The 24,763-nt window shown below is 47.1% G+C and overlaps 1 protein-coding gene across 2 annotated transcripts in view; it reads right to left on the reverse strand.

The window, feature by feature from the left end:
* LDLRAD3 (low density lipoprotein receptor class A domain containing 3) overlaps nucleotides 1-20,466 on the reverse strand; it is a 239,772-nt gene extending 219,306 nt beyond the window's left edge. For both annotated transcript variants that reach the window (XM_058527142.1, XM_058527141.1), the window contains exon 1: nucleotides 20,403-20,466. In XM_058527142.1, coding sequence (XP_058383125.1) covers nucleotides 20,403-20,448 — 46 coding nt within the window. In that variant the 5' untranslated portion in view covers nucleotides 20,449-20,466. The remainder of the gene's footprint in view (nucleotides 1-20,402) is intronic.
* Nucleotides 20,467-24,763: the final 4,297 nt, after the last annotated feature.

Raw genomic sequence — 24,763 nt, forward strand, 5'->3', positions numbered from 1 at the left:
TCACAATGTTAGAAACCATTAAAATATCAATAAAAATAAAAAAAAATAAAAATAAAAAAATAAAAATAAAAAATGGTGGTGATGTAATAAAAGGTGATTTTTTTTCAATGATTTCATTTTCATTTTTTCAGTGTCCCCATTTGATCAAACAAATGCAGGTGACCAAACACTGAAGCCCAACCTTTTTTGGTTTGTTTATTTTTCATTATTTTTCTGGTCCATGAATCCAAGTCTGGGAATCGCCCAACTGTGCAAGTCAGCGACGCATGGCTGCCTCCACTTCCTCCCCAGCTCGACTTCTTAACAGTCATTTACAAACCCAATTTCTGCTCTCACCATTCAAGTGAAGCTGTCCTCCAAAGGTCTCCAGATCCAGGCCCAGTCCCTCCATCCTGTACCTGACAGTCAGGACGGGCCCTGCTACACTCAGACACACCAGGGCCTCCACCCGAGGGCCAACCCCAGTCTTTCTAAGCAGCTCTCATCAAGGCGAAGGCTTCCCAGTGCCTATCACAAAAGCCCAAGCTCTCGCTGGCATCCGTGATCCTCGTCACCACCCCACCCACCAAAGCTCAGACCGGGGAGCTGGAAAAGCCCAGAGTTCACAGCCTAGCTCTTGCCTAAGTCCCAGTGAACGTTAGTCTCCCACTGGGTCAAGCAGGTGACAGTCCTATCTCATAGGGATCTTGAGAGGATCCGACGAAATCGTGTGTGTAAAGCACTTTCCACAGTACCCGGGACACAGTAAGGGGAATAACCAGGACACTGTTAGTAGGAGTATCCATTCGTAGTAGAGTACGAGCTCTTTCTAGCTGTATCTCCACTGCTCCTTGAGACTCCAGCAAAACCATAACCTTTGTGGCTCTGCAAATACATGGCATACTTGTGTTTGCCCTCCAGGACTCCGCCCATGCCAGCCTGGAATTCCGGCCCAACCTCACCCCTTCCTCCAAGCTCACGTCAGGGACGTCCTTCACGATCCTTGTTGATCCATCGAGGCCGGAAGAAGTGTGGTCCTCCTCCGAACCAGGCAGCATTTGGTGCCCCTCTGTGACCGCGCCACTCTCCACGTTACCACACAAGGCCCTACTCAGACCTACCCGCACATCGTCCCTCTCTTGCTAAACTCTCCATTACTTAAGGTCAGGGAAAACTCTATATCCAACAGCACTGCCACGGTGCCTTACAAGCAAGTGAACAATAAAGAATTGTTCTAAAACGCCAGTGACATAATCCCCAGTAGATCAGTTTAAAATAGATGATAAGCAGATACAACATGAAGACCTCCTATGGCCAGTGTTGAATTTCTTCCTAAGGCCCAGGCTAGCAATGTTAACATGTGTACACACACACATATATACAGAGCTGTGTGTATTTACATGTATACACTCACACAAACACACAAATATGTTCATCTCCACATCTCAGGCAATGCGAGTGGACAGTCATTAAAGTTCTAATCCAATGGGATTTAAACCCATTGTCCCTGGGGCCCGGCCCTTCCTCCCCCACAATTCTGACTGATTCACTCTCCCACTAACATTTACATCCCTATCTTCACTCAGGTCACCCTTTCCGAGTGGTAGTGTTATTTGTTTATTTTACAAAGCCAGCCTTTTACCCTCTGTTTCATTCCCCACCCCCTCGGCTTCTAAATCCACTAAATGGCCTTTCTAGGCTGCCCTGTGTGTGCAGGTAACTCTAGTGCAGAGTGATTTCAATTTCTTTCCATTCTGCTCCATCTCTCAAATAAATGAACATTATTTAACCAGAAAAGAGAACAGTCCATGTGTGTGTCTTCCTCTAATGTACTCAGAGAAAGGCCACTTCCATTTCAAAATCTTCGAGGCTCTTAGGTCCACCTCAGGAACTCATTTAAAACGGGGTGCTCAGCCTTACACCCGTGAGAATGGCTCTAATCACCAAGACAAGAAACAACAAATGCTGGAGAGGCTGTGGAGAGAAGGGAACCCTAATCCACTGCTGGTGGGAGTGCAAACTGCTGCAGCCTCTATGGAAAACAGTATGGAGATGCCTCAAAGAATTAAAAATAGAAATACCTTATGATCCAGCTATCCCACTTCTGGGTATTTATCCAAAGAACCTGAAGTCAACAATCCAAAGAGGCTTATACACCCCTATATTCATTGCAGCATTATTCACTATAGCCAAGAAGTGGAAGCAACCCAAGTGTCCTTCAACAGATGACTGGATAAAGGAGATGTGGTATATATATAAAATGGAATATCACTCAGCCATAAAGAAAAGACAAAATCGTCCCGTTTGCAACAACGTGGATGGGCCTGGAGGGTGTTATGTTAAGTGAAATAGGCCGGAGGAAGACAAACACTGTATGTCCTCTCTCATACGTGGAATATAAACCAACACACAGACAGAGAGAACAGTTTGGCGGTTACCGGGGGAAGGGTGGGGGGTGGGCACAAGGGGTGGAGGGGCGCGTTTATATGGTGACCGACAAACAATAATGTACAACTGGAATCTCACAGTGTTATAAACTATTAGGACATCAATAAAAAATAAATAAGTACAAAAGGAGGTGCTCAGGGGCCAGTGCTCAGGGGCCAGCCCCGTGGCGCATCGGTTAAGTGTGCGCGCACTCCGCTGCGGCGGCCCGGGGTTCGCAGGTTCGGATCCCAGCACGGACCTACGCACCACTGGTCAGGCCATGCTGTGGGGGTGTTCCACATATAAAGTAGAGGAAGATGGGCACGGATGTTAGCCCAGGGCCAGTCTTCCTCAGCAAAAAGAGGAGGATTGGTAGATGTTAGCTCAGGGCTAATCTTCCTCACAAAAAAAAAATAAATAAATAATAAACAAAGGAGGTGCTCAGAGAACCCAGGAATCTTAATGAGGCCCCTAGAAGCAAGCGCTCATTCCCTTGAATTAGAGCAGAACCGACATATGGAAAACCACCGTCAGTTACTTAACCCACATGACTGCCCCACGGGGCATGTACACCCTCTTCCATACAAAATTTAGGATGGAAAAAAGCATTCTGCGGAGGCAAAACAGACTGAGATGGGCCATGTGAACCTGCAGCAGAACTGTAACAAATCTGGAATTCTCAGGACTCTGCTTCCAGAATCTCACTTAGCACCAGCCCTTTAATATATCCCAGGGTATGAAGGAGACTACCAGAATTGCAGACAAGCAACAAGCTGCAAACTCAAAATACTCAGAGCGCCCAAAGCAAAGAAAGCTATCCGACGTATTTCAGAAAGACCAGGAAGGCAGAGGAAAAAACGTCTCAGGGAAGTGGAAAATGGGAAGAATAAATTTTTAAAAGTCTGTGAAAATGAGTCAGAAAAACCTGACTTCAAGTTCACGCTTGGTGACTAGGAATTTCAGGATTGAAAATGTCAGGTGGACCAAGAGTCCTCATCTCATCTGTTTTGTTTTTTTGCTGAGGAAGATTTGCCCTGAGCTAACATCCGCTGCCAATCTTTCCCCTTTTGTATGTGAGCCGCACCACAGCATGGCTACTGACAGACGACTGGTGTAGATCCGCGCCCAGGAACCAAACCCGGGCTGCCGAAGACAAGTGCAACAAACTTAACCACTAGGCCACAGGGGCTGGCCCCTCATCTCTGTTTTAAGGCCACCAATGGTATCACAGTAGCCATTGGCTAAAAACATTCTCATTGCTCTTAGAATAAAATTCAAAAGCCTTCACACAGTCTGCTGTATGTACAAACTGAAGCACATACCTAAGTAGACACTCATACATTCATTCAACAAACGTTCACTGAGTGCCCACTTCAGTGCCAGCATTGGGCTAGGCATTGGGGATTCTGACATAAGAACACCTCCACCTTCAACCTCCACCTTCAAAGTGGGATGCCGCTTCAACTCAAAGCATGGATGAGTAATTACTCGGTGAGTGTCACAAAGTGCCAGGCCCTCGGCTAAGCACCTACATGTGTGAGCTCGGCCACTCTCCCCAACGATGCTATGAGACCTGCATTATCCTTATTTCCCTTTTACAGGTAAAGCGCCCACTGAGGCACAGAGAGGCTCTGTAATTGGCCTAAGGTCACACAGCCAGGATCTGAACCCAGACCATTTGACTCAAGAGCTGGCCTTCTGAGCCATCACTCCCCACAGCTCCATCAGAAGTAGGGTCCAGAAAGTGGCTCCCACTGCTTTGCTGATTTTCTCACAGTGCAGCACCCTCAGCTCAGTGACCTCAGCAGCCCTCAGAGTAAAACAACCCCCAGGACAAAGGAGCCTTCTAGACGCTGAGCCGTAGGAGCCCCCAGAACCCTCGTAAAAAGCAGTCTACCCTCCGGCAGGATTAGACTTTATCACAGCCCCATGAACTGGAGTTCCGGACCTGGAAATTCCTGCCACACCATCACTGGAACAACCACCTCTTACCTGCACCTGGGCCGAACGTCCTCGGGGTCCTCCATCTATATGCACTTGGGGGGTGATGGGCAGGGGCCACAGCCTCCCAGACTCCCTCACTAGTAGTCAGGGGCACCAAAACCACAGCCAGTGGCCACTTTGTGCCCTTGAGGAAACTAAGAACTCCTAATTCCAAATGCTGGAAGAAACGTGGGGAAAGAGGTGCCCTCAGAGACCACCAGTGGGAGTGTAAACAGGCAGGTCCACTCCAGAGGGTAAGCTGCAACGTCCAGTCAGGCTGAAAACGCGCAAACGCTCTGATCCAGCAACTCTACTTGGAGAATATCATGGAGAACGTGCTGCTCTCACGCACAAAGGTCCTCACTGCAGTGTGGCCGGTGGTCGTGGGACCAACCTGAATGTCTGTTCAGAGATGAATGAAGAAACTGCAGCATATTCATACAATGGAATACCCGACAGCAGTTAAAAAAATACATCTATACGTGGCAACATGGACGGACCTCAAAATTATAAATGGAAAAAGTAAGATGCAGAAGTATATGCAGTATGATACTACTTATGTGCACTTTAAAACACTATGCTTTGGGGCCGGCCCCGAGGCTTAGCGGTTGAGTGTGCGCGCTCCGCTACTGGCGGCCCGGGTTCGGATCCCGGGCGCGCACCGACGCACCGCTTCTCCGGCCATGCTGAGGCCGCGTCCCACATACAGCAACTACAACGATGTGCAACTATCACACACAACTATCTACTGGGGCTTTGGGGACAAAAAAAAAAAGGAGGAGGATTGGCAATAGATGTTAGCTCAGAGCCGGTCTTCCTCAGCAAAAAGAGGAGGATTGGCATGGATGTTAGCTCAGGGCTGATCTTCCTCACAAAAAAAATAATAATAATAAAATAAAACACTATGCTTTGGATACAGATGCACACAAACATAGTACGAGATTAAAACAGGGACAGAAAGGATATATGCCAACTTGACCTCCGGGCAGAGGAGAACGGAATGAGAACAGAAAGTCTTTGATAGTATCTCTAATACATTTTTCTTGTTAAAAAAATCCGAATTAGGGGCTGGCAGGGTAGCATATGGTTAAGTGCACGTACTCCACTTCGGCGGCCCGGGGTTCATGGGTTCGGATCCCAGGCTTGGACCTAGGCACCGCTAATCCAGCCATGCTGCGGTGGCATCCCATAGATAAAGTAGAGGAAGACTGGCACAGATGTTAGCTCAGCGACAATCTTCCTCAAGCAAAAAGAGGAGGATTGGCAACATATGTTAGCTCAGGGCCAGTCTTCCCTCACCAAAAAAAAAAAATCTGAATTAAAATGGTGAATGTTAAAACTCTGTGTGATAGGTACACAAGTATTTGTTATATTCCTCTTGGTTCTTTTATGATGCTTGAAAGATTCTAGAATTTAAAGAAATTAAAAAGTACATATTTCAAAACAGCCAGGTTACTCTTATAGTCATCTAGGTTTCATGACCATTCAAGGATAGGGAATGAGCATAAATAACTTGGAATACCATGTGTTGTCCAGCACGAACAAATGAGGCAGCCTCAAAGAAGTGAAATTATGGAATATTATTCAGCCACAAAAAAGAAGGAAATCCTGCCATTTGTGACAACATGGATGGACCTTGAGGGTATTATGCCAAGTGAGGTAAGTCAGACAGAGAAAGACAAACACTTTACGAGCTCACTTACACGTGGAATCTAAAAAACACTCAAACTCATGGACATAGAGAACAAATTGGTGGATGCCAGAGGCATGGGGTGAGGGATGGAGAAATGAGCTACGCTGCCCAGAAGCTACAAACTTCCAGCTACAACATTAATGAGTTCTGGGGATGTAACATACAGCATGGTGACTATAGTAAACAACACTGTACTGTACGGTTGAAAGCTGCTAAGAGAGTAGATCTTAAAAGTTCTCATCGCACACACAACAATCTAACTATGTGAGGGGATGGATGTTAACTAAACTTATGGAGGTGATCATTTTGCAATATACACATACATCAAATCAACAAGAAAGAAGTGACACAATTCTGTGGCTGGGACTTGAATATGGGAGGACAGCTGTCGAGACGAGGACGTTCTGAAGGTCAATGAATAGGACGCTTCCTCTGAGAAACCGTACAAACACACGCATGGCCTCAATCAACAGTAAGACCAGACAGCAAACAGCAGCACACACCACAGACATATGGCTGCACGGCTGGGGGAAGGGAACAAGCTGGGAGCACCACAGCACCAAGCTGCCCAGAATCAACTGCTAAAAATCCAAGGAGAAACAAGGATCCATGGGCACCAATACCATCTTCCAAGGAAGCCTGGGCAAAGGTTATTGGTGTCAGTTCACCCCACTGGCAGGGCGAGGGTAGGATGCTGCCCCCCAAGCCTTGGGGCCTGGAGGCTCCATGCTGCTGGGAGAGGCGGTGGTTGGGGGGGAAGGGAACGGAGGGTCACCACTGCAGAGTCCTGTGACACAGTGTCCAGTGTCCACTAGGGTCTGCAAACTACACTAAGGCAGAGCACACATTTCCACAGGAATCCGGAGGGGTTTTGTTGTTACGTTTACTGATGTGGTATGGTTTCAGCCTTTTCCCTCTCAGAGGTAGTAACACTTTCCCACCAATCTGAACGGGGGACGGGGCAGAGTGGCTTCCTCTCCCCCAACCCTTGAAAATCATTGCTATAACATGTGGGGAGGGGAGTAAATTTAGGGGAACAGGTGGGCTGAAGTGTTTGGCTGACATGAAGGTCCAATGCTAGGCAACAGGCACTGGAACAAAAAGTAACACCAGTGACCAGCTCAGATCCCCAGGGGTCTGAGAGAACCTACAGAACTCAGCAACTGACTTACACCAACTCCCCAGCTTTGGGTGAGTGGGGGCAATCAGGGCCAGATTTGACTGAACTTAGAAAAATGAAAAAATGCATGTTGTGCCCCAAGCACCAAGGGGCAATTTATAAGACACAAACACACACACACAAACACTACAAACTTGAATCATTCTGCTTCATAAGAATTTTCTTTCCATATCAGAACTACACTTCTAGAGCAGTGCTATCCAACAGAACTTTCTGAGACAATGGAAATGTTCTACATCTGAGCTGTCCAGTAATGCAGCCACTAGCCACATGGGACTATGGAGCACTTGAAACACGCCTGGTCTGAAATGAAGACTGAAGAACTAATTCTTATTTTATTTAATCTCAACTACTTTAAATGTAAGTAGCCCCACACAGCTAGCGGATATCCTGTTGGAGAGTACAGTCTAGAGCATCCTTCTTACTGTCTGCAGAGTATTTTAGCAGATTGACACGATAACTCACCCTTAGCTTCCAGTGTTTCACTGGAAAATAATGGGGCCACATACAACCTTGTAGTGAATCTTTGTAGACATCCCAAACTATTTAATTAGGATAAAGTCCTAGAAGTGCAACTGCGGAGTCAATGGGTAATTATGTTTCTAGGTTTTTCCTACATACTAAGACCATCCACTTACAGTAACATAGACGTGAATAGCCTTTTATGTATTACTAGCATTTTCACATACATGATTCTCATTGGACGCTCACAACTACCTGGTAAAATCAGACAAGGCAGGTAACATCACCTCTTGTGTATAGACAAGGAAACGAGCTGTGCGAGAGCACGCCACTGACTTGGCTGGGTTAGAGGACTTTCACAGCCGCCATCAAAGAATACACCCAGCCATTCTGTGATGCTGGACCATTCGTTCTCCCACATTAGTTTAACAAGGAAAAATGCTTATCCGTATTCACAAGTGAAAAAAGCAGGATATGAAATTTATGTTCCCAGTATGATCAAAACTATGTAAAATCAAAGAATATAAACCAATGTGTTAACAGTCTTTAGGTCGTAGAGCTGTAAGTTATATTTTTCTAAATTTCTGTCCAAATTTTATAATAAATCTGAACAGTTATTTAAATAACACTTAGTGGGCAATTATAAAGGCTAAGTGCTTTACATGCATTATCTCATTTAAAATATTTCTCCATGGGGGCCGGCCCGGTGGCGCAAGCGGTTAAGTGCGCGCGCTCCGCTGCGGCGGCCCGGGGTTCGCTGGTTCGGATCCCGGGCGCGCACCGACGCACTGCCTGGTAAGCCATGCTGTGGCGGCGTCCCATATAAAGTGGAGGACGATGGGCATCGATGTTAGCCCAGGGCCGTCTTCCTCAGCAAAAAAAAAAAAAAAAAAAGAGGAGGATTGGCGGATGTTAGCTCAGGGTTGATCTCCTCACAAAAAAAAAAAAAAAAAAAAAATATTTCTCCATGGTAAGGACCACTACTATCCCTATTTACAGATGCAGACACAGTGGGTTGGAAAAAGTTTAAGAAATCTGGCCCAGGTCAAGGTGGTGAGCTGGGATGTGAAGCCTGTACTCTTAGGCCTTCTCAGACTTCAACGTGTGCACAAATCACCTGAGGACCTTGTTAAAAGCAGATTCTCATTCAGGTGATGTGATGCTGTTGGCCTGTAGACCACGCTCTGAACAGCAAAGCTCTACACGATAACCCCTATACTATAATCCTAAAGGAGAAAATACCCTATACTCAACCAAAGAAATGTTTTCTGGTAATTCAAATAATATCAATGCTCACGAATATATAAAAGCAAAAACATACTTTTCTTCTGGATAACTTTTGCAAAGCCTTCTTTCCTAGCCATATGGCAGACCCTAAACTGCTCTTGTAAATTCCCACTCGCAGACACTCCCCCTGGGCAGCCACTGGCGTCAGGCTCACTGAGCTTAACCAACCTTTTCATCTCATTAGCAGGGAGGATTTTATCCCCAAAGCTTCCGTTAGCAAACACTTCCACAAACCCAGGGAGCAGGTGTGTGGAGGAAAGGCCCCTGGGGGTGTCCCGAGGAACCGGTCAGTCCACCCACCACTCCCACCTGCAGATATTTATCGCCACGTTCCCAGCACATTTTAGATCCGGCACTTTCCTACTCCCATAGAATTTTTCTTTGAAACATTAACATTTTGTATTCTCCAAATATTTTAACCTTCCAAAATTTGGCAAGCACTAGCTAATTTTATACTCAAAGAACCTTTGACACCCTTTAATTAAGTTCCTAATTCTTCAGGTCTTTTTATGTGAGATTATCAGATATTCGTTGTTTAATGAACCTTCTGCCATTTGCAGTAAGTAACCTTGTTAATCTATCTTAATGCTATGAAATTACTTATCTGATGCCAGAAAAGTAGCCTTTGCATAATACATTTTATTTCCCTAACTTTTCATTCTATTTGTATCTCTTGGTTTTTACTATATCTCCTATAATGAATACACGGGTGATTTTTTTTTTCACTAAGAGTTAGTGACACTTTTACATTTAGTCTTATAATTGATGTATTTATATCATCCTCCATTTCCCTTAAAGATTATATTACTGAGGCTCTTGCTTTCTTGAATCATTTGTGTGGTTTCAGTAGCAAATTTTTATTTCCTTTTAAACTAGACCAGAAGATAACCTTAAGTTCCCTGCTATTTAACATTCTTAATGATATTTTATAAAACAGAACTGCTTCCACTTTCTCCTCTTTGTAACTTCTCCTGCTCACTAAGTAACCATGTAAACTTCCTGCAGACGGAATTAAGATGCACAGCCGTCTTCATTAACCTCTGAGAAACCCTTTTTACATGCCATATGCTAGTCTTACAATGGATGGTCTAATTTATCACCTGATTTTAAAATTGCTATAATCCATTTCCTTCTCAAAGGCCTCTTTCTCTGTGTCTTTTTTAAGCCCCAGAGATCTCTGATAAAGATCTCTGCAGGTCTTTGCAGATGAACGAGACTGTTCCAAAATCCAGAGGAGCAGAAACAACGTGTCGCCAAAGGCAAAGTCGGCTTGGCCAGGTAAATTTCATTCTGCCCTCAATTCCTTCTCTTCTTCAGTGTCACAGTCACAAATCTTGGGGGATCACCTCCATTCCCTCTGTGTGAAATCCTACTGGGTGACTCACACTCCAAGCATTGACTCAGGTGCTGGAGGATAGCAGATAAGACGGACCCCGGCCCACCTCATGGAACTTAAATCACACAAGAAAGGAAGAGCTCTTCTTTCTGGGCCGGACCGTGGCCGAGTCATATTTTCACGGTACTTTCAAAAGACCCTGATGTTGCCCCCTCCATGCTGAACAGTGTTCCTTTCCCTGAAGACATATTCCAATTTCTGAGCATCTCCAATTCTCCTGATATGTTTATTATTCAAAAACTGAACATCCTTATTACATTTTCAACATGTCACCTTTTCCTATACTGTCATTACCATCCACTCGGGCAACGTAAAATAGCGTTGGGCACGCTGTATCTTTACGTCACCGCAGCACTGCTGCCCTTCACAGGTTCCACCAGCGTTCACAGTTTCTCTACAAAGGTTACAAGGTGAGTTCAATCTTGCACTAACTAACACAGACTATTCCTGACGCCAGCCATTCTTTCCAACTTGACCTCTTCTACAGCAGTCAGCACCAACCCTCTCCACTCCCGCTTCCCCAGGCGGGAGCTGGGCTCACTTGTTACCAACTTTTCAACCAAACTTCCGTCGATGTTTTTATAAAATCTGTTTTTGAAACCCCTTATTCAGTTCTGTCCAGGTTTCTCCACATCAAGAATTTTTTATGGCTTTGGGTTTTTTTCTGATGAAATTTTTTTCTGATGAAATACCCTACATTGCTAATCATTCTTCCATCTTCCCCAAACTCCTTCATTTTATTTTTACAATAAAAAACAAGTTATATTTAGAACTTTCCAAACCAGTTGAGAGGCTTTTTGTCAACTGACTGTGGAGCTACCAGTGTGATGAGGGCTCATTTTTCAGCCATGTCCAATTAGTTTAATGAGAACACTGCTCTGATGCAAGGCTAAAACTGGAGGAAAACGTTCCAGCTATGCCATCAAAGACAACGCACTTCTGATATTCCCAAAGCTAACCTCACTGGGCCTTATAATAACGAGAATGGATTTTTAATGCAATAAAATTAAACACGCTTTACGCCTTCATTTCTCTCTGCCAACAGACACACAAGCATCCCCCATGGAACACGGGCACCTTGGGTTTGCAAGTCTTCTAAACCAAGTTATTCATAAATTCCACGTCCCTCCAGTTGCTGAGGCCTGTTCCAGAGTCAGCTAAATTGCTGCCCTCTCTCTTTTCAGCCTCTCTTCCAGGCCAGAGTCAACCCTCGACTTCACACTGCACTATTTGTCTGTCAAAAATTACAGTCGGATATGGGCACCAGTGAATTCACCCAATTTACAGTCTCCTGAGATCACAATGACTCATTTAAAGGAGAGACTGGTTTTCTTTCAGGAGAGAACCTGGGAGCAAGAGTTTGCAAGCCTGAGGCTCATTCTGGTCTGCCCACAGTTATTAACACGGTACAGACCTGCAGCATCACTTCTCACAAGGCACGACTGACTGCCCACGGGAGCCCCTTGGTCTGAGATAACAAGATGGGCAAATTATTTCTAGCTTCTTTCTGGAGGAATATGCTAACATTTCACCCTCTACTATAAGTAACATCAATGACCAGTTCAGAAAAAGTTTTCTCATGTGTGAACCATACAGGCTCAAGCTCAGGGTCAGAAAGTCAGAAAAAACTTAAATTTTTATTTTTATATGAGGCATTATCGTCTGCACTATTATTTTTGTCTTAAAAATCTATTTCTAGACTTTTTAAACAGTGGGCCCTTCTATTTGACACCCAGCACTTTTGAGAGAAATACAGACCAAAAAGAAATTGCTTTTGCTTTGTTTTCCAACAAAATATTTCCATTAAAAAGGAAAGAAAAAATCCTCCATCATCAGAATATTCAAAGGCAAGTCTCATGGTGAGGAAATAGTTTGTTTATTATTGTTATTGTTTCTTTTAATAAATCAAGCCTCTGCAAAGGCCAATTTAAATGCCTATAATGACAAGTTCTCCACAGAGGGGATCGACAGAACATCTGTTCCAATCTGCCAAAGTCAGGCGGCTTGAATAAAATCAATTCAGGATGCCCCCCACTCACACGGCTCTCTAACAGATCATTCCTTCCAACACGGTAAGCATGAAGTCAGTATTGACACCACCACCCAAAGATGGAATTCTCTAGCACGAGCTAGGGAGCGCATTTCCTTCTTCCAACAAACATGACCTTGAATGTCTACCCTATGCCAACAGAGCCAGTGGTTAGCAGCACAGGTTTAAGCTGTGCAGACCTACATGGCAATTCTGAAACCACCTCTTCCTGGCCAAGAGCTTGGGGAAAATACTTAATCTTCTAGTTTCCTCACCTTTAAAATGGCAGAGCATACTACCTACCTGAATAAATGTGAAAATGGAATAGGATTTATCAGCAGAGGAAGCATTAAATAAATTATAGTACAGTCATGCATCGCTTAACAACAGGGACACATTCTGAGAAATACGTCGTTAGGCGATTTCGTCGTTGTGTGAACATCACAGAGAGAACACAAACCTAGATGTTATAGCCTACCACACACCTAGGCATATGGTACTAATCTTATGGGACGATTGTCACATACACAGTCTGTTGTTGACCGAAACAGCTATGTGGAGCACGACTGTATATACACACCAGGGGGTTTTTTTTAGGCTATTTTTAAAAGAACAGGTAGATACACGAGAACTGAAAGAAAGATGGTCAAGAAGACACAAACCTTTGGTATTGCAACATCTCTGGAATCAAGATGTACCCAACGGCACCTCATGACAGCACAGGGCGGCCAGAAGCTGTAATGCACTGATCCCCGAAGGTGACTGGGTGAGCCTGGTCACAGTCGTTCATGTGTCACCACTTCCATCCAATTCTGTGCACTGGTGACACTGCAGAGGTTGAATTTACCTGCTATTTGGAATGTCTTTTAAAAGATTACACTAAAGTTTTGCATTGAAATAAAAAATGATTGTGTACACAAAAGGGCAAGGAAACAGAGTGTAAATTTGATAACAAGGAAGCAAATACCTGTCAGTGGAAGAATGACTGAATTCCATATTTTCTTGCAAAGCAAGAGCCAGGCATAAAGGACTTAGGAGAGGAAGACACTCACCGACTGCTGAAACAACTGCATTTTGTTTCTGAGACCGAGGCAAGGTGGTGCCACTCACAAACTGAGCAATGCAAGTGGAGGGGAGCGCAAATGCCAAGCGCTTTGGAATCACCCAACTGTCTACCCAACAGGGGAGGCCAGTGAGACCAATTCATGCAGCTCAAAGTAGAGCTGACAAAATACAGTATTTAAGTAAAAAAGGCCAGTCAAAAAACTACAAAGATGGACAAGTATGAGCTCATTAAACCATGTATGTGCGTGTGCGTGTATAAATCTATATTAGAGCTAAATTGATATATACCAGACAGTTAACAGTAATTCAGAAAAGGGGAGATGTTTTATTGAAATTACTTCTGTTTTGTTTGAAATTCTTAGAGTGAGCATGTATTCAATGTATTATTTTTATAATGTTTTCCATTCAAGAAGATTACAACCAAATAACAACATGTACAGTCTTAGCACCCTGCCAGACAGAGTAAACCTTCAATGAGTCATTATTATGCTCCTAGACACCACAAAGAAAATAAGAACTATGACATATACATTCAACATATGATCCCAGTCCTCAAGGAGTTGACAATCTAGTAGGACTCAGGACTAAAAGAGGTAAGATGATTGATAGATAGATAGATAGATAGACAGACAGACAGATAGACAGACAGATAGGCAGACAGATATTATGACCATAAGATAAAGAAGGTTGTTGCCTACAAGCCACAGAAGAAATGTCTTATTTGAATCTCAGAAGCCTAGAGCCACAAGAATCTACAAGCACCAACATGCTTATCTGGAAAGCTAACAAAGCAAGCTAGGACGTGTGTCATCACGTCTGAAATCTGTTTGAGAATGACCCACCCACTGAACATCCCCAAAGAGGGGGCATCCGTGGTGCCTAAGCCTTGTGATGTGCACACAGGTCTGTTCCCATCGAGGCTGCAGATCCAACAGTGCATCTCACACTGAGGACCCCCTCTGAGGTACCACTGTTGGAAAAGTGCCTCTACCCTGCCCAGACAACGAAGAAAGTAAACAACCCCATTTCCATCTTGGATCATTTGGTTCTTCAAGGGCAAAGAACAAGTTTTACACAGCTTTGCACCCCCAGAGCACAGCACTATGCCCGGATGTGGCAGAGCTGGTACCGCGCTAATGAACAGCAGAATAAAGCCTTGAGAAGAATTTTCTAGTTACCCAAAGACAAAAGGAAAAACAATATTCGCATGCTTGGGGAGCCAGCGGTCCTCACTGGAGGAGGCTTTCTGCAGGAGGCGTGATCTGAGGTACAGGTTTCTGATCTAGGACAATGGGCACTTCTCCCCTTCAAGCCCAGGGTTCCTCTCTTGCAACCTCCTTTCCTCCTGCAAATTCACGCACAAAAGAGGCAGCAGCAGACAACGTACGCTGCTAGTCTGAAGAGAGGCGGAAGTAAAAACCTCAAGGAAGGCTGGACACGGAGCAAAGGAAAAAGAGAGCTGGAAGGCAGTGTCTTAAAGGAATCCAAGCGTCATAAAGCGACACATATCATCACTTTAAAAAGACTTCAGAGAGGCAAGTATAAGGTGAAAATTTCTCCAAAACCAACTTGCCGCTAGTCTAGATGATCTTTGCCACCACCTGCCCTGCAGGATGGCCTCAAGTTGTAAAGCCTTTTGATGGGAAGGGAGAAGGAATGGTGGGGAGGGAGAGGAGAGCCGAAAAGAACAATAACAGCTCTGTAGAGAAGAGGCAGGGGGACTTCCAGGGTGAAGATTTCAACACACGACTGACTCCCAAGGCAAACTTTGAGGCAGCTTCTCTTTTAACCTTTGGGGCCTGTGAATGTCCCAAGGTTACCAGTTATTCAGGGAACCCGGTGGCTTCTGGTGTCACCTGCCACCTGCCTTTTACCTGCTTCCTCAGCAGGTCTCTCCCAAAGGAACCAAATCTACAATGTGAAACTCCAGAAGTTTTCACGATGGCACAAGGGGGAAGCAAAAGGGAAAGGGTCAGAGCTGAGGGCATTTCTAGCTAAGAATGTATGTATGTTCACATTGAACCGTGGGGCTGCAGAAACCTGATGACTAAAAGACCCGGTGGGAGGAGGAAGCCATTGTGACCCACTGCATCTAGAGGACTTTTAGGATGAGTAGTAATGATGCTCAAGATGTATGGCAAGGGAGTTGCTCACACTAGGCCAGGGGGTCTCCACCGGGGGTGGTTTTGCCCCCAGAGGACATGCGGTAACATCTGGAGACATTTTTGGTTGTCGTGACTGGAGGAGGAGGCTGCTACTGCATCTAGGACCAGTGATGATGCTAAATCTCCTACAAGGCACAGGCAGCCCCCCACAGAATAGAACTGTCCGGCCCACAATCCCAACAGCACCCAGGCTGAGGAACTCTGCACTGGACTAAGCCCGTCCCTGCCACCACCTCCAGAAACCCAAACAATCCTACCTGAAAGAAACATTTGCCATCCCTCTGACAGAGCAGTTACCCGGTCACAAAAGTCCACTTACTCTGGTAAGCAATATCAAACATCAAGCAAGTGACGTGAGGAGCAAATGCTGCATCTTCAAAGCACCCGGCTGCTCTCCCAGCAAACGTTTCTAAGGACACTCCTCAGGATCCAAGAGAGTAGATTCTCTTACGACGATTCCAATGAAAGAAACGCATGTACACACATGTACGTACACATACACACACACACACACAGACGTGCCCATGTTTTTTTTTTCTTGGTGAGGAAGCTTGGCCCCGAGCTAACATCTGTTGCAAATCTTCCTCTTTTTGCTTGAAGAAGGTTGTCCCTGACTTAACATCTGTGTCAATCTTCCCCTATTTTGTATGTGGGTCGTCACCACAGCATGGTTTGATGAGCAGCATGTAGGTCCGAGCCCGGGATCCGAACCTGCGAACCCCGGGCCACCTAAGCAGAGCATGCAAACTTAACCACTACACCACCTGGCTGGTCCCAGAAGTGTCCATCTTAAAAATCTCCCAGAGTATCAGGTAGAAGCACTAGCAAAAAAATCTCCACGGTTAGGATGGCCCAAGCATTTTCTAAAATATTCTGAAGAGAAGCCTGACTACACTTGTGTAAATCATCAATGATTTCACTTCTTCTTACCCCCAATCATGTATCTCCACACTTCAGACCACCCTGCCCTTCACCCCATAAATTCTCCCCCAAGCCCTGGATCAGGGAGACAGATCTGAGGGCACCTGCCACGTCTCCTTGCAGATCAATCTCGCCATATAAAGCTACAATTCTCCTCCCAAAAGCTGATGCCGCAATAACTGGCTTGTTTTATGCGCATCAGGCAAGAGAACTCCAATTCTGTGTGGTAACAACAGCACAAAGACTGGTGCTGTTTTGATAAAGCTCCATCTTTCCTCAAGGACTGAGATTTATTTTACGTATTTACCATGAACACCAACTGCTCAATAAGTTCAGAGCAATGACCACACAGTGAGCAGATCCGGGAAGAGGGGCTGTTTATGGCAACAATCTCATTGACTGTGAATTCACACAAGCACCTGGGAGGCAAGACATGGACACGCAGAGCCAGGTGCCTGGAAACCGGGAAAAGCCCAGGTTGGGGGCCAAGAGAAACTCGGTTTAGATTCCAGGCCTCAGTCCCCACTTGGGCACCCTGGGTACGGATGATGTCTCGTGAACCAGAAAATGACCTCCCATCACACGGCATCGGTGGAGAAACTCAACGAGATCATGTATTTCAAGTGGTGAGCAGAGTGTCTCTCATATACGACGTTCCACCAGCACTGCCTCCTTTCCTCCCCTTGTCCGTGCAAACAGGCAGACAGTAAAGGCCAGGTCTTTCACCCGAGATTACCTGATTATACGCTTTCCTAATCCCCAATTCTCTGAACTGCTTCACGAAGGTGACAATACAAGCCCACTTTCCAGTTACCCTGGGTTCTTCGGCACAAAGGTACCCAAACCAGCCTTGGAAGCCCCAAATTGACCATCCCGCCCTCTCCCGCTCACGTCCCCGCCGCTCCCCCACTTCTCCCACAGTAAAGGGCTTGAGTGGGCTGTCAGGAAAAAACACCGCAGTCCCAGTGGGGAACCGTCCTCGCATCTCTTTTAAGACGAAAAGCAACAAGGTGTGTTTATTTCTACTTCGGTGCACACAGTCTCGTCTACCCAGGCTGGGCTGCATGAAGCCACTCAGCTAGTTAAAAAATAATAAAAACATCCACCTGCTCACACCATTAGGCAGGTCTTTCCAGGAGAAAAGGTCAACGGTCACACTCCTGGGAGCATACACGGGGGAAACGCCAGCCTTTTCACTGGCAGAAGGAAAATGTCAGGGAACCTAAGCGTAGGTCAGCCCGGGAGGAGGCGAGAAGACTGACCCCCCACAGGGCATGGCCACCATTACACCCCTCTCACCATCTGCCATCCACGCACTTCAACCCACCCACTCCACCAAGTGAGGGAAAACTGGACAGCGGATGGCCTGAGCCTTTCTCGCTGGATACACTAAAAAATAATAACAGCCAAAATCAATGCTTCACTTCCCTAACACAAACAATAAAAACAAAGGGGGAAAAAAACACACATGGAGGTGTCTGAGAAGGTTCCTGAACAACAAAGGCCTCCAAATTGCTCTTGGAAAGTCAGGGGCCTTCTAGCCCCAGAAAGACCCGGAACTCAGGCTAGGGCTCAGCTCTGACCCCAGGTTTCTTCACAGACTATCAAAGGGAGACAGAAACTCAAAAGGCTGCCTTTTATAATCTCTCTTGTTTTATCAATTTCCCAGAAGAGGACCAAGTTGTAGGATATGGGATAGAAGGTGAGGGTCTCCGGTCCCCCTATGAACCCCAAACTGAACCACGCGGGCTTCTTCTCTAGAGGCTGAAGCCCAGGGGCACCCGGCCGGATCAGGAAAAATGACCAGCCCTATTTCTGGGAACACTTCAGGTCAAAGTGGAATCCACGCTAAAAGGATCGTGCTTAACAGAATACGAAAAACGCACACATCCCAACCTGCCCAGAGGTTTCCAAACCAGCACCTGTGAAGGTGATTCAGAGCCAAACAGGCTCAATGACCACAGATAACGGGACACCACCACCCGGGACAGCTAGGCAGGCCCATGACGCCCATCCCTCCCTCCCCACTAGGACTACTTCATTTATTTTAGCCCTATTTTACATGTACACACATATCAAATAACCAGCACTGACCAGAAAAGGACAAAATTAACTTTACAGCTGTTTTCACAGAGATGGAGACTCAACCAAAGCAACCCTGTACCACCAGGGAGATGCAAAAACTAAGTTTCCATTGAGCCACAAGTAGCTCCCGGAGGACACACAGGAGAGTGGCTTCCAGACCACCCCACTTGGGTGCTGTCATGGGATACACCAGGCCTACACAAACCGAGAGCATGAATCTGGGCAGGTCTTCGTGTCTGAGACGCCCTGGACACCTGCCTGCTCTGATAGACTCCAAATAGTCGTTCACATCTACTCACAGCTGCCAATGCCACCTTGGAACTCTCTCCCTGGGGTGGCCCAATAGTTGAGGAGGAACAGGGCACTCTGACCTGGACCTGGCTAAACTCCACGGCAGCCACCAGCCTTGCACCCTCACTGGAAGTCACAGCAAACCCACAAACATCCCAAAGGAGTCTCCAAGGAGTGGGGATGATGTCATAGGTCTGGGAGGTGGGGAAGGCTGCCCAGTGGATTCTGAGGATGGCCAGGACCAGAGACTTCAAGGAAAGAGGGAGATTTCTCTCCAAGCAGACACCTGTTCAAAAAGTGGGCAGGGGCAGCTCAGAATGAAGTGAGCCTCAACTTCCCCAACAAACACACCACCAAAGACACCTCCACAGCAAGTACATTGGAAGCACTGGGGAAAATCCCCAGGTGGGGGATCCCCAAATTTCTCCACAGCTGGAAGCACTGGGAAAAATCAGGCATAAATGAGATACGTGGATGGCACAAACGTTAAGGAGACCAAGCTTCTGCTGGGGAAAGTTCACTGGGCCCTGTCACCCACTTTCTGGGCATCAGCTGCCCAGAAATAAACATCAGGGGGCGGGCTGAGCCGAGGAGCGGCAGCTGACAGCTGTGGCCAGCGGGCAGGGGCAGAGGAGGAAGGGCTCCTGGGCTGGAATTCGGAGCGTGCCCACATCAGCAGAAAAGTTCCTGGGAACAGCACGCTGTCTGCGAGGGAAAGAGGCTTGCTGCTCCGCGGGACCTCGGGATGCACACGCTGCGTTGATGCCAGGGTCAAAGGGCCATCAAATGAAACCCAGGTCCTCTCCCAGGGCACCTCGCCAGACAGGACGCCCACTGAGGGGCGAGCAGGAGCGGTGAGGGGACAAATAAATGTTCTGCTCCCAGGATCAGTGGGAAAGATTAATAATTCCCAGATCCAGCCCTGCTTCATCTCTCTCTGCCCAAACCAGACACAGTCCCAGGGAGGAGTGGAAGGAAGCGGCGATACTACAGTCCAACGGGGAAACTGAGGCACCAGGGCGCACACAAAACACCCGCGAAGAGGCCCTAGCGCAGCACGAGCACCCGGGCGTCTGGGATGATGGCATCAGGGAAGAGCTCTCTCCCGTCCCCTCCCCTCCCCTCCTCCCTTCCCCAACACACAACAGACACACAGACACACTCGAGCTACGCCCAATCGCAGCAGCCCCCGGGCTCCCCAGAGCCGGCTGCACACACGCCCCGCCCGCGCACACCGCACGGCCCGAGCCGGCGCGCACGCCCACACAATAGGACGGCGCGCGCCCCGCCGCGGCCCCTCGCGGGGTCCCGGCCAGCCCGGCGCCGGGGTCCGCCCTCCGTGCACGCCCGCGCCCGCAGCCGCCGCGGGCACGGGAGGGCGCGCGATCGCAGCCCGGCCGCCGCGCCCCGCGAAGTTCGCCCGACGCCCCCGGACTCACCCGCGGCGCTGCTCAGCAGCAGGCACAGCGGCCCCAGCAGCCACATGGCGCGGCCGCCGCTCCGCCGCCCGGCCGTCGCTGCCCCCACGGCCCGGCGCTGACCCCGCCCCTCGCCGCGCCGGCCCCGCCCCCAGCCCGCCCCCCCGCCCGCCCGGCCCGACCCCGCGCCGCGGAGTTGTGCAAGCGCCCCGGCGGCGCGCCGCCGCCCGCGTCCTGCCCCGGGCGTCCCGGCTCCGAGAGGCCGCCGGGGGCGCCGCCGAGGGTCCGGCCCTCTCGGCCACTCGCCGCCTCCCCACTCTGGCTGCGAGGACCTCAGAGAGCGCGGGCTCTGTTGTCTGCCTCCTCTCTCTCCTTCCCTCCTCCATCCTCTGAGGATGCGGCGCCCTCCACCTCCCCAGACCCAAACTCGAGTTCTTTTACTCAACTTCAACATGAGTTTACTCCAGGGAGGGAGAGAAAAAGTTGGAGGAAAGGACCAAATATTATGAGAAAATATGTGTTTTATTTTTAGTAGGGAGAGTGGAATACCACCGGTACTTCTCGTAAGTTCCGATCCACTTGGGGATCGCGTTCAAGTGCTGCCTCTGACTCACTAGGTCTGGGTGGGGCCTGGGGTTCTGCTTTTGTAAGAAGATTCTGTGTGATTTGGAGACCGATGGTCCGTGAACCACACGTGGAGTAGGGCGGCCAACCTTCAAGTGAGGTATTTCATCTGCATCTTGTCTGCCTAGACCGGTGGGACATTTGGGCCCCAGTTTGCAGAAAAGGAAAGTAATGTAAAGGCAGACGCCCAAAAGCAAAAAGAACAGCTGCTCCAATGCAGTTGGGGCTCCAAGACAGACGTGGTGAGGATTCCCCAAGGATTTAGATGGTGGAAGAATGCAGTGACACGTTTGTGCTCCACTCTCCCTCCTCCCCAACAAAAGCAAAAAACTAATGCAAATAATTGCCAAAAAGCAGAAATAACTCATTATTGTCCATTAATGTCCATTAACTGGTGAATGGATACACAAATTGTGTTTTATCTTTTAATGTAACAACATAAATGAATCTGAAATGCATGCTAAGAATACAGCCCCAAAGGGCACATTCTATATGATTCCACTTATAGGACATGGGTGGGGAGGAGGGAAGCAAGCTATAGGGACCAGAATCAGACCAGTAGTTACCAGGGTCTGGGCCTGGGGGAGCCGGATGAGTGCAAAGGGGCACAAGGGGACTTTTGGGGGTGGAGGGACTGTTCTGCATCTTGATTATGGCAGTGGTTACACAAAACTTTATACATTGTCAAAACATACAGAACTGCATCCGGAAAACCCACGCCTAACAAGGGTGAATTTTACTATAGTGTATACATTGTACCTGTGTGGAGGAGTAGGGAGGCTGTGGAGCTGGGCCGGCTTGTGAGAGAGGCTGTGAGTATGCCCGCGTCACCTCTGGGCCGCACTGGAGACAACCCGGATGATGCTGAGCGTCAGTGACTTGACTTTTTAATTGTCTGGAAACATGAAGGCTAAAGTGGATCAGGTCAGAATTTAAAAATACCAATGATGGTTCAAGGTAATGAAAAAATGTGATGTAGGAAAGTCTAGCAAGTTCCATATTACAAAGTAGCTTGTAAAGTATGGAAAACATAAATAAATTCTCCAAAACATTTAGCATTCAGGGGTTTATATCCTGGGATCCATGAACACTAGGGAGACCAACCCATGGGCTCCAGGGAGTTTTATAAGCCCCTAAAATTTTATGCAAAATTTCGGTTATATGTATGTGCATTTTTCCAGGGAGCATGTTGCAGGCAGGCCTTTGATAATGATACCCAAGAAGGCAAGTAATTTCTCCTACAGCTGCTCATTTGCCTCCAAGCATTAGGAATCTGGAAGGACAATGGGCCTGACCCAGTGCTGTGGTTCTTGTTTCCTTAGGTCCCTTTGGGCACATGAACTTCAGCTCTGGGGATGATTTAGTGGGCTGGCTTTCTCTTCACGTGTTTCTCTCCCTCTCTCTCTCTCTCTCTCACATATACACACATACTTCTTTTAAATATATTAGTGTCTTTGACATCATTTGGACAAATATAAAGCCCTCTTTAAGTTCAGTTGTTGTTTTTACACTTATACTGAATCCCTCCCAACCTTCTCACCATATAAGCTGAGCAGGAGGTGAGTGTAATTCTTTACACTTCGTTACTCTCCTCTTTTCCAGTTCTTTAGAGTTCCATCAAAAACATAGGATACTCAGTTTCCAGAAAACGTGATAGGTTCCAGTGCTGATAGTTCAGGTCTCAGGGAGCCAGTCACACGTCTTTTTTATGGTTGGTTTAATAGAAGTGAAAACCAGAGGGCTTTACGTCTCTTACTTGCCAAGAGTGAGACGCTCTGACCTCGACGTGTGCTCTGACACGGCTTCACGTTTCTGGAGGAGGAAGAAAGGATTTTGTCTCTCCCTGGTCTTTGGTGTGACATGCTGTGGTTCCCGTGCATTTTCTCGTTTACTTCTCACACCAGGTGAAACAGCACAAGCTGGACTTGACTTCAGGTCTGTCTGAGATGGGCTCCAGTGTTCTTTTCACTGGACATACAGTAGCTCTGTGACCTTGGGCAAGTTATTAGCCTCTATGACCCTTAGTTTCCTTATCTGTAGAATGAGGATAATAAGAGCAGTTGGATCTTAGGGTTGCTGTAGGATTCAATGAGATAATGTACGTAGAATCTTTGGCACAGTACTTTGCACGTGGTAATTGCTCAAGAAAAAGGAGCTGTCGGTGTGGCTGTGGTTGATATTACAAGGCAGCTGCTGTGGTAGCTAGTCTCCAAGGTGGCTCTCAAGGATCCTTGCCTCTGGTGTCCATGCTCTTGTGTAGTCCCCTCCCACACTGAATGGGGCCGACCTGTGTGAACAATGGATATTATGAAAATGACATTGGGTGACTTCAAAGCTGGGTCACAAAGGACAGAGTAGTTTTTTTCTTGCTCTCTTAGATCCCTTGCTCTGGGGGAAGCCACCACCATGTGATTAGGACACTCAAGCAGCCCTGTGGATAGGCCCACGTGGGGAGGAGGTGAGCTTCCTGCCAACTTGCCAGCCATTGGAGTGAACCATCTTGGAAGTGGAGCCTTTCACCCCAGTCTAGCCTTCAGATGACTGTAGCCTTCATGGAAATTCCTGAGCTGGAACCACCCAACCACTCCCAAATTCCTGATGCATAGAAACCGTCAGAGATAACAAATGTTTATTGTTGTTTAAAGCCACTAACTTTTCAGGGTAATTCACTATGTGGCAATGGAAAACTAGTATGTCTGCTTTTAAGGTCATCAGGAGGATTGACTTAATGGTTCTGCAGGAGCTTTTAAGTAAGTTAATACATGGAAAACACAGAATTCTGCCTAGAAGATAGTAAGCACTCAATAAATGTTAGTTTGGTTGTTATCATAGTTTATTTTTTTAATTATTATCATTATTATTAGCTTTCTTCCAAAGCATCTGACATTCAGGCCTTTCAAATTTCAAAAAAACCATTTTAAACTTTAAGAAAAGTTGGAATTAACAAGAGGGCCACACAAAAAGGGCCCAGGCAAGCTTTATTTACAAAAAGCTTGCTGAAAACAAGGAGGCATTAGCTCCATAAAAATCAGGCAGAGGAGCCGGCCCCGTGGCCTAGTGCTTAGGTTCAGCACTCTCCACTTCAGCGGCCCAGGTTCAGTTCCTGGGTGCGGACCTACCCCACTCGTCAGCAGCCGTGCTGTAGCGGCAACCCACATACAAAATAGAGGAAGATTGGCACAGGTGTTAGCTCAGGGCAAATCTTCCTCAGCAAAAAATAAATTAAAAAAATCAGGCAGAGAGGTAGTAGGAGAAGTTCCACTCCGCCAGACCCCTCTGTGGCTCATGGTTTCACAAGGACTCCATAGACCCTGCTCCATCCTCTCCCTTTTCTTCATCTGATTTTTGTTCTTCTCTCTGGTATGTGAAGGAAACAGAAGTTCACTGGAGGATACAGGCTTGCTCCACTCTAAACTGTAGTGGGTGGTGGAAACTGCCTGTCGAGAGGCTGCCCAGTGGAAGAAGATGATGTTTCCCTCCCAAACACATGACACACAACACACACACCACATGCACACACATGCACTTTCTACCCGCAACATATAATCAGGAGGCCACAAAGTCAAGTGACTGAGGGAAGAGGCATTGAGGTGGCTGGATACACCCAGGCTCATGGGTGCTACCACTTACTAGCTCTGTGAAGCTGAGAACATCACTTTATCTCTGAGTGTCAGCTTCCTGTGAAGTGGGGTAATAATTGTACCCACCTCCCAGAATTATCGCATGAAGCAAAAGTCCTCTTATTTATTCCCTTACTT

This window comes from Diceros bicornis, chromosome 31 (genome assembly GCF_020826845.1).
Source record: "Diceros bicornis minor isolate mBicDic1 chromosome 31, mDicBic1.mat.cur, whole genome shotgun sequence".
In the NCBI taxonomy this organism is placed as follows: Eukaryota; Metazoa; Chordata; class Mammalia; order Perissodactyla; family Rhinocerotidae; genus Diceros; species Diceros bicornis.